This window comes from Penicillium brevicompactum (genome assembly GCF_028827555.1).
Source record: "Penicillium brevicompactum strain IBT 35665 chromosome Unknown utg000006l_segment0_segment0, whole genome shotgun sequence".
Lineage (NCBI taxonomy): Eukaryota > Fungi > Ascomycota > Eurotiomycetes > Eurotiales > Aspergillaceae > Penicillium > Penicillium brevicompactum.
The window spans coordinates 442008-456055 of record NW_026623209.1 but is presented as its reverse complement, the minus strand read 5'-3'; the positions used below and the strand labels follow the sequence as shown (position 1 = coordinate 456055).

Here is a 14048-nt window from a genome sequence, read left to right as displayed (position 1 = left end):
TCGTCATGTTCCTGACGGAGGATGTGAAGGGAAATGGAGATTCCATGGAAAGTCCCCAACCTTTCGGTTACCGTCGATCGTGGAATTGCCGTCGATCTCTCGCGTGGACGAACGCTTTGACTCTCGGCCGCCAGATCCTGTCTCGGTATAACTCCGGGTCAAAAAATTCCATAATCCACCTTGGTCCTCGTACGAGGGCTAGACGCACTTGGGAACATCTCCGAGTTGATTAAAGTCAGTATATTGAATTTGGTTATCAAAGGGACCGAGGGCTGTTGAATGCGATTGTATAAATACAACTGAGGGATCGACGTTTCTCCCTCCAAATTTGATCTTATCCCTTCACAACCTCCTCTCCACTATGAAGGCCTGGACATTGGGTTCCCTCGTGGCTCTTGCGGCCCCAGCAATTGCCTCTGATTGCCACTGTTTGCCGACGGACAGCTGCTGGCCTGCTCCCTCCGCTTGGAATGCCTTGAACTCTACCGTTGGTGGTAGTCTGGTTGCGACCGTGCCCATCGGTACCCCCTGCCACGCCCCTAACTATGACGCCGCCGCCTGTGCGTCTCTCAAGGCCGAGTGGTACAAGCCCGAGCCTCAGTGAGTGATGCCGATGATTTCATTGTCTTTCAATACTAATTTCCTATAGCCTTGACTCCTCTTCGTCTGTGATGCAGACCTACTTTGCCAACCAAACATGTGATCCTTTCTCTGCCAAGTCCAAGCCTTGCACTCTGGGCAACTACGTCAGCTACGCTGTCAACGTCTCCTCCAGCGATCAGGTCATCGCTGCTGTGAACTTTGCTCGCGAGAACAACATTCGCTTTGTTATCCGTAACACTGGCCATGAGTAAGTGCTACCGTCTGAGTTGATGACATTGAACTTGTACTAATAAGATCTCAGCTACCTTGGTCGCTCTACTGGTGCTGGTGCCCTCTCCGTCTGGACTCACCACATGCATGACATTGAGTACCAAGACTGGACCGGCCCTTACTACCAGGGCCCTGCTTTCAAGGTCGGCGCTGGTGTCGTCGGCTACCAGATTCTCGAGGCCGCTTCCGCCAAGGGCCTCGTCGTCGTCACCGGTGAATGCCCTACGGTCGGTCTCGCTGGTGGTTACACCCAGGGTGGTGGCCACTCCGCTCTCAGCACCGAGTTTGGTCTCGGTGCCGACAACACCCTCGAGTTCGAGGTTGTTACCGCTGCCGGTAAGCTGGTCAAGGCTTCCCGCACCGAGAACGAGGATCTCTTCTGGGCCCTCAGCGGTGGTGGTGCCGGCAACTACGGTGTTGTCATCTCCATGACTGTCAAGGCTCACCAGGACGCTCCCATCGCTGGTGCTACTCTCCAGATGGCTGCGACCGGTGTCAGCACCGACACCTTCTTCGAGGCTATTTCCCAGTTCCACTCTCTGCTGCCTGCTATGATCGACCAGGGTGTCACTGTCATCTACCAGATGACCTCCAAGGTGTTCCTGATTGCCCCCATCACTGCCTACAACCAGACCTCCGATGATGTCAAGGCTATTCTCAAGCCCTTCACCTCGGCTCTCACTAGCCTTAACATCACCTACAAGACCACCTTCACCCAGTACGACTCGTACTACGATCACTACAACCACTACATGGGACCCCTTCCCTGGGGCAACTTGGACGTGGCCACTTACCAGTACGGTGGTCGTCTGATGCAGCGCCAGAACCTCGAGCAGAACCACAACGGTATTGCCGATGCTCTCCGCACCATCACCGGAGCCGGTGCTATCGCCGTTGGTGTCGGTATGAACGTTTCCGCTCCTACCAACGTCTCCAACGCCATCTTCCCTGCCCTGCGCAACGCCGCCGTGACCATGCAGATTGGCACACCCTGGAACGAGACCGCCCCATGGGCCAAGATGGTCGATGACCAGTACAAGATCACCAACGAATTGGTGCCCCAGCTCGAGAACGCCACCCCCGGCAGCGGTACCTACCAGAACGAAGCCAACTTCCGCCAGTTGAACTGGAAGGAGACCTTCTTCGGTAGCAACTACAACCCTCTCTTGACTGTCAAGCAGAAGTGGGATCCTAACTCCTTCTTCTATGCTCTCAAGGCTGTTGGCAGTGATGCCTGGACTGTCTCTAAGTCTGGTCGCATGTGCCGTGCTACTACTAGCGCTCGTAGCACCGGTGCGTGCCAGGCTTAAGCCATGCTTCGGTCTAAAGTTTGAGATATGTTTCACGACACGACGCAAATTAGCGATTCCCGAATTATCTTTCTGTGGTTTAGATATCCATCATGTACCATATATTTAATTATAGAACAGAACTGTGCTTGAATGCACCAAGATTCCCAAAAATTCCAATTTATTCTTTACTTATCTCTTTCAAGGGTTTGAAAAAGTTTTCATGTTATCCATGTCTGGGATCCCAGGGTTACAGACCCCCATGCCCCACTCCAAAGCTGGAACGTTAGCTGCATGTCTATCTGCACGAGTCAGGTCCACAGGTTTGTCTCGATATTCAGATCACTTAGTGGTCGGAGTTCTTCCTTTTTGGGCAGAGTGGACCTTCGCTTCCACATGGCCATGGCGTGACCGTTGGCACGTGTGACCGACGTTGTGGGTGGGGATAATGCACAGAGCCTACTTAATTTTATGTCCTGATTTATGGATGGATGTTATAAATAAACGTCATACTAAAACATGTGAAAACAGTGCTAATCTCTATATGCAAAATGGATGGACAAACCATAAACCAGGGGATATCGTACAGTGCAAACACAATATCGCATAATATTTACAAACAGCCCTGAAACCTCAGACCTCGGCGTTGCTTGCACACGAGAAGCTGTTGCTAGAGGCATCGTCGTGGATAGCCTTGCCGGAGACGTAGAGACCAAGACCACACATGACACCGCCAATCAGAATGATCAAAACATTCACGATGGTAAGTGCGATCTTTCGGGGAGAAGAGAACCACTTGCCCTTGTTGATGTGCAGCCAGTACACACCACCAAGACCGTAACTGAACCAACTGGCGAACAGGGAACTGATCAGACTCAGCAGGTCGCTGAACACGGGAATCGCATCGGCAATGATCCAGGCGATGATCCAGCAGGTAAGAGCAATGCCGACCCAGGAGCCAATGGCAACTGCGTCACGCTTGTGCATGCGGTCGGTACCGCGGAACAAGCGCACATAGATGTACTTGAGACCAATGTGGCCGTTGACGACACCAGCACCAATGATCTGAGATATTAGTCAGAATTGTTAAATCACAATATTGGAAGACAAGACATACTGTTGGGATCGCAATTCCGTAGGCAACCTTCTTCAGGACAGGACCGGCAGAGCCGAGAGCAGGGGATGTCACCTCCTGGCCAACGTAGTAGTAGATAACCACTGCAGCGACAGTGTAGAAGACAATCTCGAAGGTCTGAAGCATGATCAGAGCCTTGGGGAAGTCGCGAGGCTCCTCCATCTCGGCGAGAAGACCGAAGAAGGCAACATGGGCACAGTAAGCGAACACAATGTTGGTGACAGCGCTGAATGCACGGAAGAGATCCGTGTCAATTGTCGCCTTGAGGTTAACACCACCCTGGTTTTGAACACCGACAGCAATCATTGTGATGATGACAGCAGTCAAGATACTGAAGAAGGCTGTTGATATGATTAGCAATGATCCCTTCAACACGGCTGATGAGTCCAACTTACACATGCACGAAATGTATGTCATGTTCTTCATGGTACGGGGCAGAGAGCAAACGAAGCAGATCACGAATCCAACTGTTGTGAATACCATGGTGCAAGTTCCGTGCTCGGTAACAGTGTTCATCATCACACTGAAAGTCAGGATATGACTACCCATGATGAAGATAGAGAAGAGAAGCTGTCCAAGACCAAATAGCTCGCGTCCAAACGCGCCAAACAAAATCTCGCCTGCATCGCCCAGGTTTTGAATATGAGGGTACCGCGCGCGGAATTGGTGAATTGTGTAACCGGTGTATGTGGCAAGGAGGCCCAGACCGATGATGAGGACGAGAGCAGGTGCGAGACCAAGTTCGGCCAAGGTGGCTGGCAGTGACAACACACCGAGCGAGACAGATTCGGCAATCATGACTAGATCCATGTCAGAGTTGGTCCTCGAGATATGAGTATACTTTCGCGCGTGACTTACACATTCCTGTCTGCCACCACTTCATAGTCTTGTATTTGACCTCTGCGCCCTCCTCATTTCCAAAAGCATCTTGATACTGAGGTGCGGTGTCATGGTCCAGCTTCTTCTCATTGTATCCGGACTCTGAGTCGGTCCGGTCGAGTTGCGGCGTCACTCCATCGATAGTCATAGTGTCGACGCTGATATGCCGAACAAGGATGGATAGGTCAAAGCGAAATGAGAGTATAAGAGAAGAGAGTAGGTCAACACGGATCTATGTGTGAAAAATTATTGAGCCAAGAGGTGGATAAATCCCAACGTCAACCGAGACCCCGCGACAGAAAAGTCGGGGCTTGGGGCTCGGAAACGTGGGGCCCGGGACTTCTGGAAGCGGGTATCGCTATCGGTGGCAATCGAATTTCCATTGCATATTCACATTATGTTTAAAATGGGGTAAGCAATGGCACCTGGGCTACAAGTGCAATCACTACTACAGATTGATGCCGAGTTGCGGTCATTAGCATCAATTAAGCGTCTGGCGCCCCACTTCCGCGCCAGAAGTGGGGCCTCTCGGGGCCCGCCTTCTAGATTTTCGGCCAATCAAGCTGTCGGCTCGGAATTCTATTACACAAGAAGAATCGCCGGATTTGCCTGACGGCCGAATGTAGCCGCTTGGTCCATTGGCGGGCCAGTCCCGACACCGAGTGCCTTGGGGTTGTTACTTAATGCCAAGGATCCTGCAGGGGTTGATCTTGCTTAAAAATCCATTTTAACTGCCGAGAACAAAACTGAAGACCGCGGAGATAAGAAGTCTTTGCTAGCTCATGGCTAAATTGACCAGAGTCTGCGCGCTGGCAAGGAAAGGAGATACATAGTCTTTTAACCGTGGTTGGCACCCTTTCGCCACTGAAAATTTCAATCTCTGACAAGCCTTGCCAATCCTTGGCTTGGGACGCTTAAACGCGCCCTACCCGTGACAGCTTTAGCCTTCTCAGGTACTCGGCTTTTATGGAAGACCCGGATGTCGGGTTGTGACCGAGCAGGAGTATAGGGGGTCAATGCACGCACAGACATGCTGCCCATGTCCAAGTCATTCATTGCCATTAAAACTCAATTCGGTAAAGGGAGCCACCGTTGTAGGTAACGGAATCCTGCTCGATCCTGCTCAAATGGCTGTTGGTAAGCTCAATTTTGGAACTCGAAAGTTTGATGCGCCTCAATACCACGAATGTCTCTCACCCCAGAGCTCATTATAAATCATTATATCACATTTTCCAATTCGGGACATTATATCACAAATGGAAACATCACTTGGGGTAGTACTTTGCATCTCTCTCCACAATCCGGCCCCTTTACCTCCAACATTTCCCCGGATGACCCCGGGTTACGAGCAATCCGAACGTAACCCCGAGTCTAAATTCCCGAGTCATCCTCCTCCACACTCAACCCGGTCTGAAAAGCACTCCAGGTTTTGCAATTACTGTGGAGAACGTCGTAGTCAATCAATGGCTTGATTTCCGTATACCGCTCCACAAATTGGATGGCGAATCCTTCTTCCGTATGCCATCCAATATGACAATGCATCAACCAAGCACCGGGATTGTCCGTCTTGAAGGCAATGACCAAGTGTCCGTTCTCCGGCAGCATAGCCGTGTCACGTTTCGGCGGGTTGGCCAAAGTGGTCCCGTCGCCTGAATAAGTCCCCGACCCCTGAGCAATTACGATGAAGTCATGACCGTGCAGATGAATCGGGTGCGGCACAGACATCGTCGTCTCGATGACAATATAGGTCCATTTATTTTTGTGGGGAAGCTCAACAACTCCACTGACATTTGCCCAGGTGTGGTGGCCACGGTAGACTTCTAGAAGAGTTGGATCTTCCCAATCGACATGCATCGAAGTCGAGTTGAGCTTCCATCGGTACAAGCTGCCTCCGTTCTTGCCTAAAGACACCGGCTCCGACTTGTTATAGTATGCGCCTGAGACAGTTTCGCTGACTATGGGGACCAGATCGGACATCGCCTCGTCGTCGCAGCTGTCCGTGTAGCTGTAGCCTGTTGTGGAAGGAGTCGAGGGAGAGCCACCGTAGTAGACAATTCCTTTGATGTTATTGGGGTTTGCATTCTCCGAGCAAGCATTCTGAGGAATGGTTCGTAGCCAGAAGTTCTTGGCCACGGAGGCCTGGTCTGCTTTGACGATGACGTCGTACCGTTGCCCTGGATCGTCAGTTTCATTCCAGAAATAAAGAGATGCATCGCTTACCCATAGCAATGTTGAGAACATTGGTCTGATATGGTTGAATAGGCACAAGGTCATTTGCAATGACAGTCATGGTATGATTGTCGATCGAGAACTTGTAGTGTGTGTCGCAGGCAGCATTCACCAAACGAAGTCTGTACGAAGTTCCTTCCGTGAAGGAGGTGTTGAACCGAGTACCCGTTTGGTTAACATTGCCATCGTACCCAAACACATTGGTTCCGTTAATCAAACCAGAGTCAAGAGTCGGAGGGCCATCCATCTGTGCTGACATGAACAGCTGATCCACGGTGTTGAGATCCCAGTCATTCATGATAATCACGCCTTTATCCTCATCATAGTTGGCACTCGCAGGCCCGTGAATAATTATTCCACCAAACAGACCTTCCCAAGCTTGCAAGCCAATGTGGGAATGGTACCAGGTTGTTCCGTACTGCATCGCTCGCCATTTGTAGGTGATGGTGTTATTAGGGGCAGTAGGGCACTGTGTGATAGAGACAACGCCATCGTTCTGATTGGTCCAAAATTGGCGGATTCCGTGGAAGTGAATACTTGTGCCATTCTGCAGAGACGCGGGGAGGCTGTTGGTGAGGTGGACAACGACTTCGTCTCCCCAATTCGCCTCGATGGTGGGACCAGGGATGGATCCGTTGATTGCAATGGCAGATCTCGAGCGGCCATCAGGGGCAACTGTCACAGACTCCAGGTTGAAATAGTACTCCCGGGTGACATTTGTTTGAGGGACCGTGGTAGTGTAGTCGGTGTTGATATCGTAGTCACACCATTCATCGCGGGTGGTGGCCGTATTGCCAGAACAGGCCGATGAAGCACTACTAGAGGATGAAGGAAGTGCTGAAGACAAAGAATATGAAGGAATAATGTGTGATGACTTCGTGAGGCTTGCAGCAGTGGTCTTTGAAATCAAGACGCAGCACAGAAAGGTTACCACCAAGTCTGTCTTCATATTGCCAGCAGGCTTCTCAGCAATTGAGAAGAAACTTGCTCATTAAATGAGAGACAGAATTCGGAGAGAAAGCAAAAAAGATCTGATGAGTGTGAAGAATAACGAAAATATCTATGACCGTGTTCTCACATAGGTTAAATGTCTATACGGCCTGCTGGTAAATACCGCAGTCTTCCATAGCTTATGCAGCTATCTTTGCTGACCTTCCCCTCTTTTCCAAAAATATGCCTCGTCAATGGGAATGCCCATGAAAAGAATCGATCAGTCAAATCGAAGAGCAGCTAATTGAGGTTACGCGGCCCGTCAACCCCATATCCAGCCCACAACCAAGGAATAATCACACGGTACCTGCGTTCTCAGCCATGTTTGGCACCACAGAGTTCGTGTACTGGCGTGGATCTAGCGCAGATCATGCAACTAAGAATAAAATGTTTATCCGCAGGCATTTTCACCTCTTTAGTCCTTATCATGTCGGGTGTATCAGCATTCAATGTTGTGCCAATTCAGGGTCTTTTTTGACACAAAGACGAGCCAAAGATGAGCATACACAACTAATCAAACGCGTGTTATACAAGATTTATCTCAAAATCCTCATAGGTAGCATATTGAACACTGAAGCAAATAAAGATAAATAAGGTCTATCAGGTACGAGTGCCAATGCGCCGGCCCATCGGGCCCCACCGGACTAAGATCATCGCAATAGGAAAAGATCACACACTAACGTCAGCTCCGCGCAAGCATTAAACTATTTCTGTTTTCAAGCTACACTTTCACTTCGAGGGGTAATTCCCTGTCTGCCTTGCCCCGGTGGACTACTAGCGTGAGCTTGGGCTCACTGCAAGCTGACGACTCAATTCCACGAACTAATGCGAGTCGTCGACGGATAATGATTCCCTGAAGCTGAGAAGACACGGGAAATCCGAATGCGCAGTGTCAATTTGACTATGGCATCGTAGATCGGATAAATTGGTTCACTTTGTTGTTCTTATCCTACTCCAGTTGTCACGCGCTGTCTCTCTTTTGAACCTGGTGGTCCTCTTCGTCTTTTCCCTGTAACACTTGTCTCTCTTTCTTTCACCCAAAATCATGATGTGGGCAAGGTCATTGGGTATATGTCTTCTTGCTCTCGGGTCGGATGTATCTGCGGGGATTGTGAGCCAACGAAGCTCAGATTCGTTCAGTCTGTATGCATATGGCGACAGCATCGGCGGGCTTCCTCTTTACTATGCTGACGGTAAGGACGCTGGAAGACGTTGTATCCGATGAAAATAGCCAGCCAATGCTCATGATGATATTTCTAGGTAACGCCGTCATCGCCAACCACACACCGGACAACGCAACCGATGTCGGCCAGGTCGCTTGTGAGCACAACATCAGTGTTATGGACTTCTTTTTCTGATCTTGTCACAGTCACCCCTGATTCCTCTGGTCCTCTGGTCGGAAACCCAGCCAACGAGACCGGGTCTAGCGGCAAGCGAAGCAGCTCTGGCTCGTTCTCAAACCAGCAGCTGTTCATCCCGAGTGCCAATTCCACGGACCATCAGGTCGGCTTCACCACCAGTGCATCCTCGGATCAGGTCACTACCAAGTTTGTCTGGTACGGACATTTCCTTCTGGTCGAGACAGATGATGGCGGTTATACTTCGCTGTTCTATGCCAAGAAGAACAAAAAACAGGAAGGCGCGTATTCTCTGCAGTGGAATATCACCGATGATGATGACGATAGCGAGTATTATTCTGTCTCAATGAGATCCATTGCGCCATCTAACGCGTGATCTGCCCCAAAGTCCGGATTACGGCGCCCCAGGGCTGAGTTCATAGCTTTGGATACTTGGACCATTCATACACGCCGAATTTTGCGCTGCTTGACCGTTACCTGTACCCGTGGACAGTGAGTGCGAGAACCTTGAAATACTATATCTCTTCTCAAGTAGGCTCAGTTGCCAGATGGAAACCATCAGGTACTCGAGCCTGCACAAGCTATTTGGATAGAAAGTTAGATGCATTCAATTGGATTGTTCATATATACTCATATAGTCATCTATTTATACCAAAGAGGCTCGGAGTAGCCTTTCCATCTCGCGCAAGTTCTCAGGTTTAGATGTCACGCTAGACATCAAGTACAGAATGTTCCCGAGGACACGCGAGTGGACATTGAACTGGTCACCTCCAGCAGCCAGCTTTTGTTGCAGTCCCTTGGCAACATTAGAATTGTAGCCGCCACCGTCCGCATCGCGGAGCGAGATGCTCAACACGGTTCCAATTGCAAAGACGCTTTCAACCGCCTCTGCGCAGGACAGGTCTTGAAGGAGGCCCTGTGACCAGGTACTCCAAACAGCAGGCGCTGATGTTTCATTAGAAGTCTCCGAACTGCTGCGCCAGTCCTCGCGATATCCATCCCAAGAGCCGTCCGTGTCAAGTTTGGCCATCGTCTTCAGCGAGTCTACAGCAACTGTGCACCCAACAGCATGGGCAGTGTAGCTGTGACCATGAAGCAGGGCGTCGCTCTTCTCGGGACTAGAGAATGCGTGGAAGATCTCCTCGCTAGCTACGGTTGTGCAGAGAGGGATGAGACCTCCTGTCAGGAGCTTCGCATTCACAGCAACATCAGGGTGCACGCCAAGGAAGGAAGCGGATGTCCGGCGACCAAGACGGTAAAGTCCAGTGAACACTTCATCGAAAATTACGGGCAAGCCGGACCATGAGGGAGACTGTTTGGGGGCTGGGGTGGCACTGGAAAACAGCTCGGGATGATCACGGACCACCTCCGTCAAGCACCTTTGGAACAAGGGATCACTGAAAATGATGATTAGTACAAGAATATTCGAAAGAACTGGGAATTTTCAGCGTCACTCACCAGAAGAGCATTCCACCGGCTCCAAGAATGACAGGCTCTAGAATCAGGGCACCGAATTTCATGCCCTGGCGTTGAACAAGATCCTCAATGGTACGGTGAATGTACTCCTTGTAGCGTTGGGCCGTAGCAGACTCCAGGCGCTGGGTAAGATCGAAAACAGAGCCCAAGGAAGCAAAGTCAACATCCTCACCGAGGTCCGCTTTCAACTCATTAGGAACCTCAACTTTCCAAGCCCCGTCAACCATCTTGACGAGAGGGAAGTCAAACCAATGACCACGGCCACGGTACCACTCAACCTTTTTATTAAAAGTAGATGGCTCTGAGCAGTCCATGACACCGATGGTGTCACCGTGGTAGCTGCCCTTTAGTCCCAAGATCCCGATTTGCTCCTGGCTTGCGTCCCAACCGTATCGGTCGCAAGATGCACGGAGACCCATCTTCACCGCAACCTCCATACCGGTGCTTCCATTGTCGGTATAGAAGACCTTTGTAAAGCGAGGGTTATCAAGAGTTTTTAATAGATCACTGGCTAAAGAAAGGGCCGGTTCGTGAACAGCGCCTGCGAACATGACATGGCCGTAGCGACCGGCAGCATAGGCCGCAGACAACGATAGGTCGGGGTTACCATGGCCCAATCCTTGGGTCCACCAGGATGCCGAACCGTCAAAGGTCGGGCGCAATTCGCTTTCGGACTTGGATTGGTTGGCACCAAATGTTTGGAAGTAGTCATCGTGTGCAGAATCGATCACAGTGATGTCCTTGGCTTGCATGCCTTGGTGCTGGGTGAAAGGATACCAAATCAAATCGCGGGCGCGGTCCGCCATTTCTTCCAATCGCTCGATGCGCCCGGTGTTCTTGGCGGTCATATCCTCGAGAAGCCGGAGGATCTCAGACTCCTTGGCCGACTTCTGGTAATAATTAAGCATAGCTTCCTGATCCTTCAATTGAGAACTGGCATCCAACTCTACCGGTCGAGTAGGCGGTGCTGGAAGTGAGACCAGAGGAATGCTCTTCCCCTTGAAGTACTCGCGCAGATATTCATGGTTTTGATAGTATTCGTCTCGGAATAAGACAACAGACGAAACGTCATAACCGCGAAGTAGTAGCGACTCGTATGCAGAGATAGATGAGGAGATACCCCCTAGACGTGAGTCCGCAACGAGGACAATCGGCAGGCGAAGTGGCCGATACAAATCTGCCTGGGAGTTGCCATTGGGGCCGGGGGAGTGCACCCCGCCGGCTGTTTCAACGAGGGCGAAGTCAATGTCCGACTTTGCCCAACCGGAAAGGGTCTTATGTATAGATGCGAGAAGATCATCGTCGCGTGGAATCTATTTGTCTTAGCCTTGCAGCTGTAATCAATTTTTGAGGAACCCGTACCACTTTATTTTTAGCCGCTAAATGCGGGCTGACTGGGTCATCGAATTGGTAGAGACACTTGGTAAGCGTCCCCGCACCGTAGCGCCTCAAATGCCTGCGGAGATTAGCAATTGAAGCTCAATTCGAGTCGACCACGACGTACCGATCATCGGCATCGTCCAATGCGCCTGTTGACACGGGCTTGAGGAACGCGGCTTGCTGGTTCTGACGCTGAATGGCATTACACAGGACGGTGGAGATAATGGTCTTCCCAACGTCAGTGTTTGCGCCATAGACTTGGTGGGCGCGCAAGCTGCGCCATAACGCAGCGCCAACTGGGGGCATGATGTGAATGAGAGAGGTGAAGGTCAAGTCGGGGAGTCAACACTCCGGATTGAGTTTCCCGCTACGTCAACGAATCAGTGTCTCCACTCAACTCCACACACTTCACTTTCACCGAGGTTATTCTGGTCCCGTTGGGCTCTCAACGAGTTTTGGCTCTGAATTACGGAAGATCTTGGGATTGGAATGGCCAACTAGTCACATCTTCTGCATTGACACGAACCCACTTTGCAGACGTCGGTTCGCAGCGGAGCCCCTGCAAATTAAAGTGCGGGCAGATCATTGGACTCAGGAACCAGGAACCAGGGACACATATCTGCAGATTATACTTGATCGCATTGCGCTGCAGTATAGCCGCAAAACATGAGTCCGTCACAAAATCCATTGTCGTCTATCGCGCCCGCGCCCATGACACTGGTTGACTCATTCTCCGCCGCATTGGCGCAGCGGGAAGCTAAATCAGCGCGTCGGAGACTGACTGTGCTACCGCGGACAGCCGTGGACTTCTCCTCCAATGACTTCCTGTCTTTATCAACGTCTTCTGCGTATCGCGAGCGATTTCTCGGTTTGCTCAACAACACTCCGCCATCATTTCCATTCGCAAGCGGCGGTTCCCGGCTGCTGGACGGGAATTCGGCATACGCGGAAGAACTCGAGAAATTTGTCGCGGAATTCCACCAGGCTCCAACCGCCCTGCTCTTCAATTCTGGATACGATGCGAATGTCGGCGTGCTATCTAGCATACCGCAGCCCGGTGATGTGATTTTGTACGACGAACTCATCCACGCCAGCGCGCACGAAGGAATGCGGCTGTCGCGAGCCGGGCCTCGGAAGATGTTTGCGCACAGCTCGGCTGCCGGGCTGAAGGAGGTTTTGCTGGCGCAAATTGCAGAAGATCCGGAGATTGCAAAGGGCTCTCGCAACGTGTTTGTGGTCGTAGAGTCTATCTATAGTATGGACGGCGACGTGGCTCCCATCAAGGAGTTCATTGCGGTCGTCGATGAGCTTCTGCCTTGGGGAAACGGGTATTTCTATGTAGATGAGGCACACGCAACTGGTGTCTTTGGGCCGAGAGGTGCGGGTGTGGTTCAAGCACTCGGAGTGCAGGATCGAATGTTTATTCGGGTCCACACGTTTGGCAAGGCGCTTGCGAGTCACGGAGGTATGCTTTTCGTCTACCGGGCAGATTGTAGAAACGTATGACTGACTCCAATGCAGCAATGGTGCTTTGTGGCCCTGAGACAAGAGACTATCTCATTAACTATGCCCGGAGCTTGATATACACGACGGCCTTGGGCTTCCCATTCTTGGCATCGATTCGTGCGACGTATGAGCTGCTACAGACGGGGGAAACCGAGTCAGTAAGTTGACCGCGATGCTACCATCATTTCTCAGACTTTTGCTTACCATCCCCCTAGTTGCAGCGCCGGCTTCAGCAGCTTATAAGCCATCTTCGACGTCAGCTGGATGCTCTGCGGAGATACGAATCAGTCATGTTCGAAGTTGGCCACTTTCCCACTTCCCCAATTATCTCACTTCGCACCTCTCAGCCGCGGCAGCTCGCCAGTGCCTGCCAAGCGAAGGGGTTCATTGTACGTGCGATCATGCCTCCTACCATACCCGAAGGCAAAGAACGAGTTCGCGTCTGTTTGCATTCGGGAAATACCGAGGCGGAGATCGATGGACTGGCGCAGACGATTCAATTGTGGTTGGATCAGAGTTCTAGACATTCCTCTAAATTATGAAAGACTACAAGCGATTGTAGCGATCCTCTTCCGGGTATCTAATAGACTGTCCTAGCCTCGTAGATAAGGCATGAACTGTAGCTCTCGGGTGCCTGCAATGATCATGAGCATCTCAATGCCTGATTTAATGCTTCCCCGGTCAACCTTTGACGCGGAAAATGCATGGAACCTGATCTTTCTCGTGCGTCATGTGGTTCCCAGGGCAAAGGCGGCCACTGCCCTTACCCAATTGGGAACCTCCCTCCCAGGGCTATAAATTCCCTCTTCTTCTCCATTTCATTCGGTTCTTCTTTCTCTTTCCTCCCACTCCTTCCATACCCTTGTTCGCTCTGGGGATGAACTTCCTTGTTTCAATCCCTCCATCCCCTGCCTCCTGTACACTCATATAGCC

At 51.1% G+C, this 14048-nt stretch overlaps 6 protein-coding genes across 6 annotated transcripts; 3 read left to right on the top strand and 3 right to left on the bottom strand.

Moving 5' to 3' along the window:
* Positions 1 to 361: 361 nt before the first annotated feature.
* Positions 362 to 2183, top strand: N7506_008351 (putative isoamyl alcohol oxidase; the record flags this gene model as incomplete). The annotated part of the gene is made up of 3 exons (XM_056957644.1): positions 362 to 600; positions 650 to 850; positions 905 to 2183. The coding sequence occupies 3 exons, from the start codon at positions 362 to 364 to the stop codon at positions 2181 to 2183; spliced, it is 1719 nt and encodes a 572-aa protein (XP_056807034.1).
* A 612-nt stretch (positions 2184 to 2795) lies between these two features.
* On the bottom strand, positions 2796 to 4324 carry N7506_008350 (uncharacterized protein; the record flags this gene model as incomplete). The annotated part of the gene is made up of 4 exons (XM_056957643.1): positions 2796 to 3227; positions 3280 to 3638; positions 3693 to 4097; positions 4156 to 4324. 4 exons carry the CDS (start codon positions 4322 to 4324, stop codon positions 2796 to 2798), a joined length of 1365 nt encoding a protein of 454 aa, XP_056807033.1.
* A 1223-nt stretch (positions 4325 to 5547) lies between these two features.
* Positions 5548 to 7354, bottom strand: N7506_008349 (uncharacterized protein; the record flags this gene model as incomplete). The annotated part of the gene is made up of 2 exons (XM_056957642.1): positions 5548 to 6350; positions 6397 to 7354. The coding sequence occupies 2 exons, from the start codon at positions 7352 to 7354 to the stop codon at positions 5548 to 5550; spliced, it is 1761 nt and encodes a 586-aa protein (XP_056807032.1).
* Positions 7355 to 8546: 1192 nt separating this feature from the next.
* Positions 8547 to 9129, top strand: N7506_008348 (uncharacterized protein; the record flags this gene model as incomplete). Its single annotated transcript, XM_056957641.1, has 2 exons — positions 8547 to 8715; positions 8765 to 9129. The coding sequence occupies 2 exons, from the start codon at positions 8547 to 8549 to the stop codon at positions 9127 to 9129; spliced, it is 534 nt and encodes a 177-aa protein (XP_056807031.1).
* Positions 9130 to 9399: 270 nt separating this feature from the next.
* bioDA (adenosylmethionine-8-amino-7-oxononanoate aminotransferase) lies at positions 9400 to 11915 on the bottom strand (the record flags this gene model as incomplete). The annotated part of the gene is made up of 4 exons (XM_056957640.1): positions 9400 to 10150; positions 10212 to 11503; positions 11592 to 11685; positions 11734 to 11915. 4 exons carry the CDS (start codon positions 11913 to 11915, stop codon positions 9400 to 9402), a joined length of 2319 nt encoding a protein of 772 aa, XP_056807030.1.
* Positions 11916 to 12266: 351 nt separating this feature from the next.
* Positions 12267 to 13657, top strand: N7506_008346 (aminotransferase class I/II-fold pyridoxal phosphate-dependent enzyme; the record flags this gene model as incomplete). The annotated part of the gene is made up of 3 exons (XM_056957639.1): positions 12267 to 13074; positions 13131 to 13273; positions 13331 to 13657. Coding segments are annotated over 3 exons (1278 nt in total), but the record flags the coding sequence as incomplete, so codon positions are not given.
* Between the last annotated feature and the right edge of the window lie 391 nt (positions 13658 to 14048).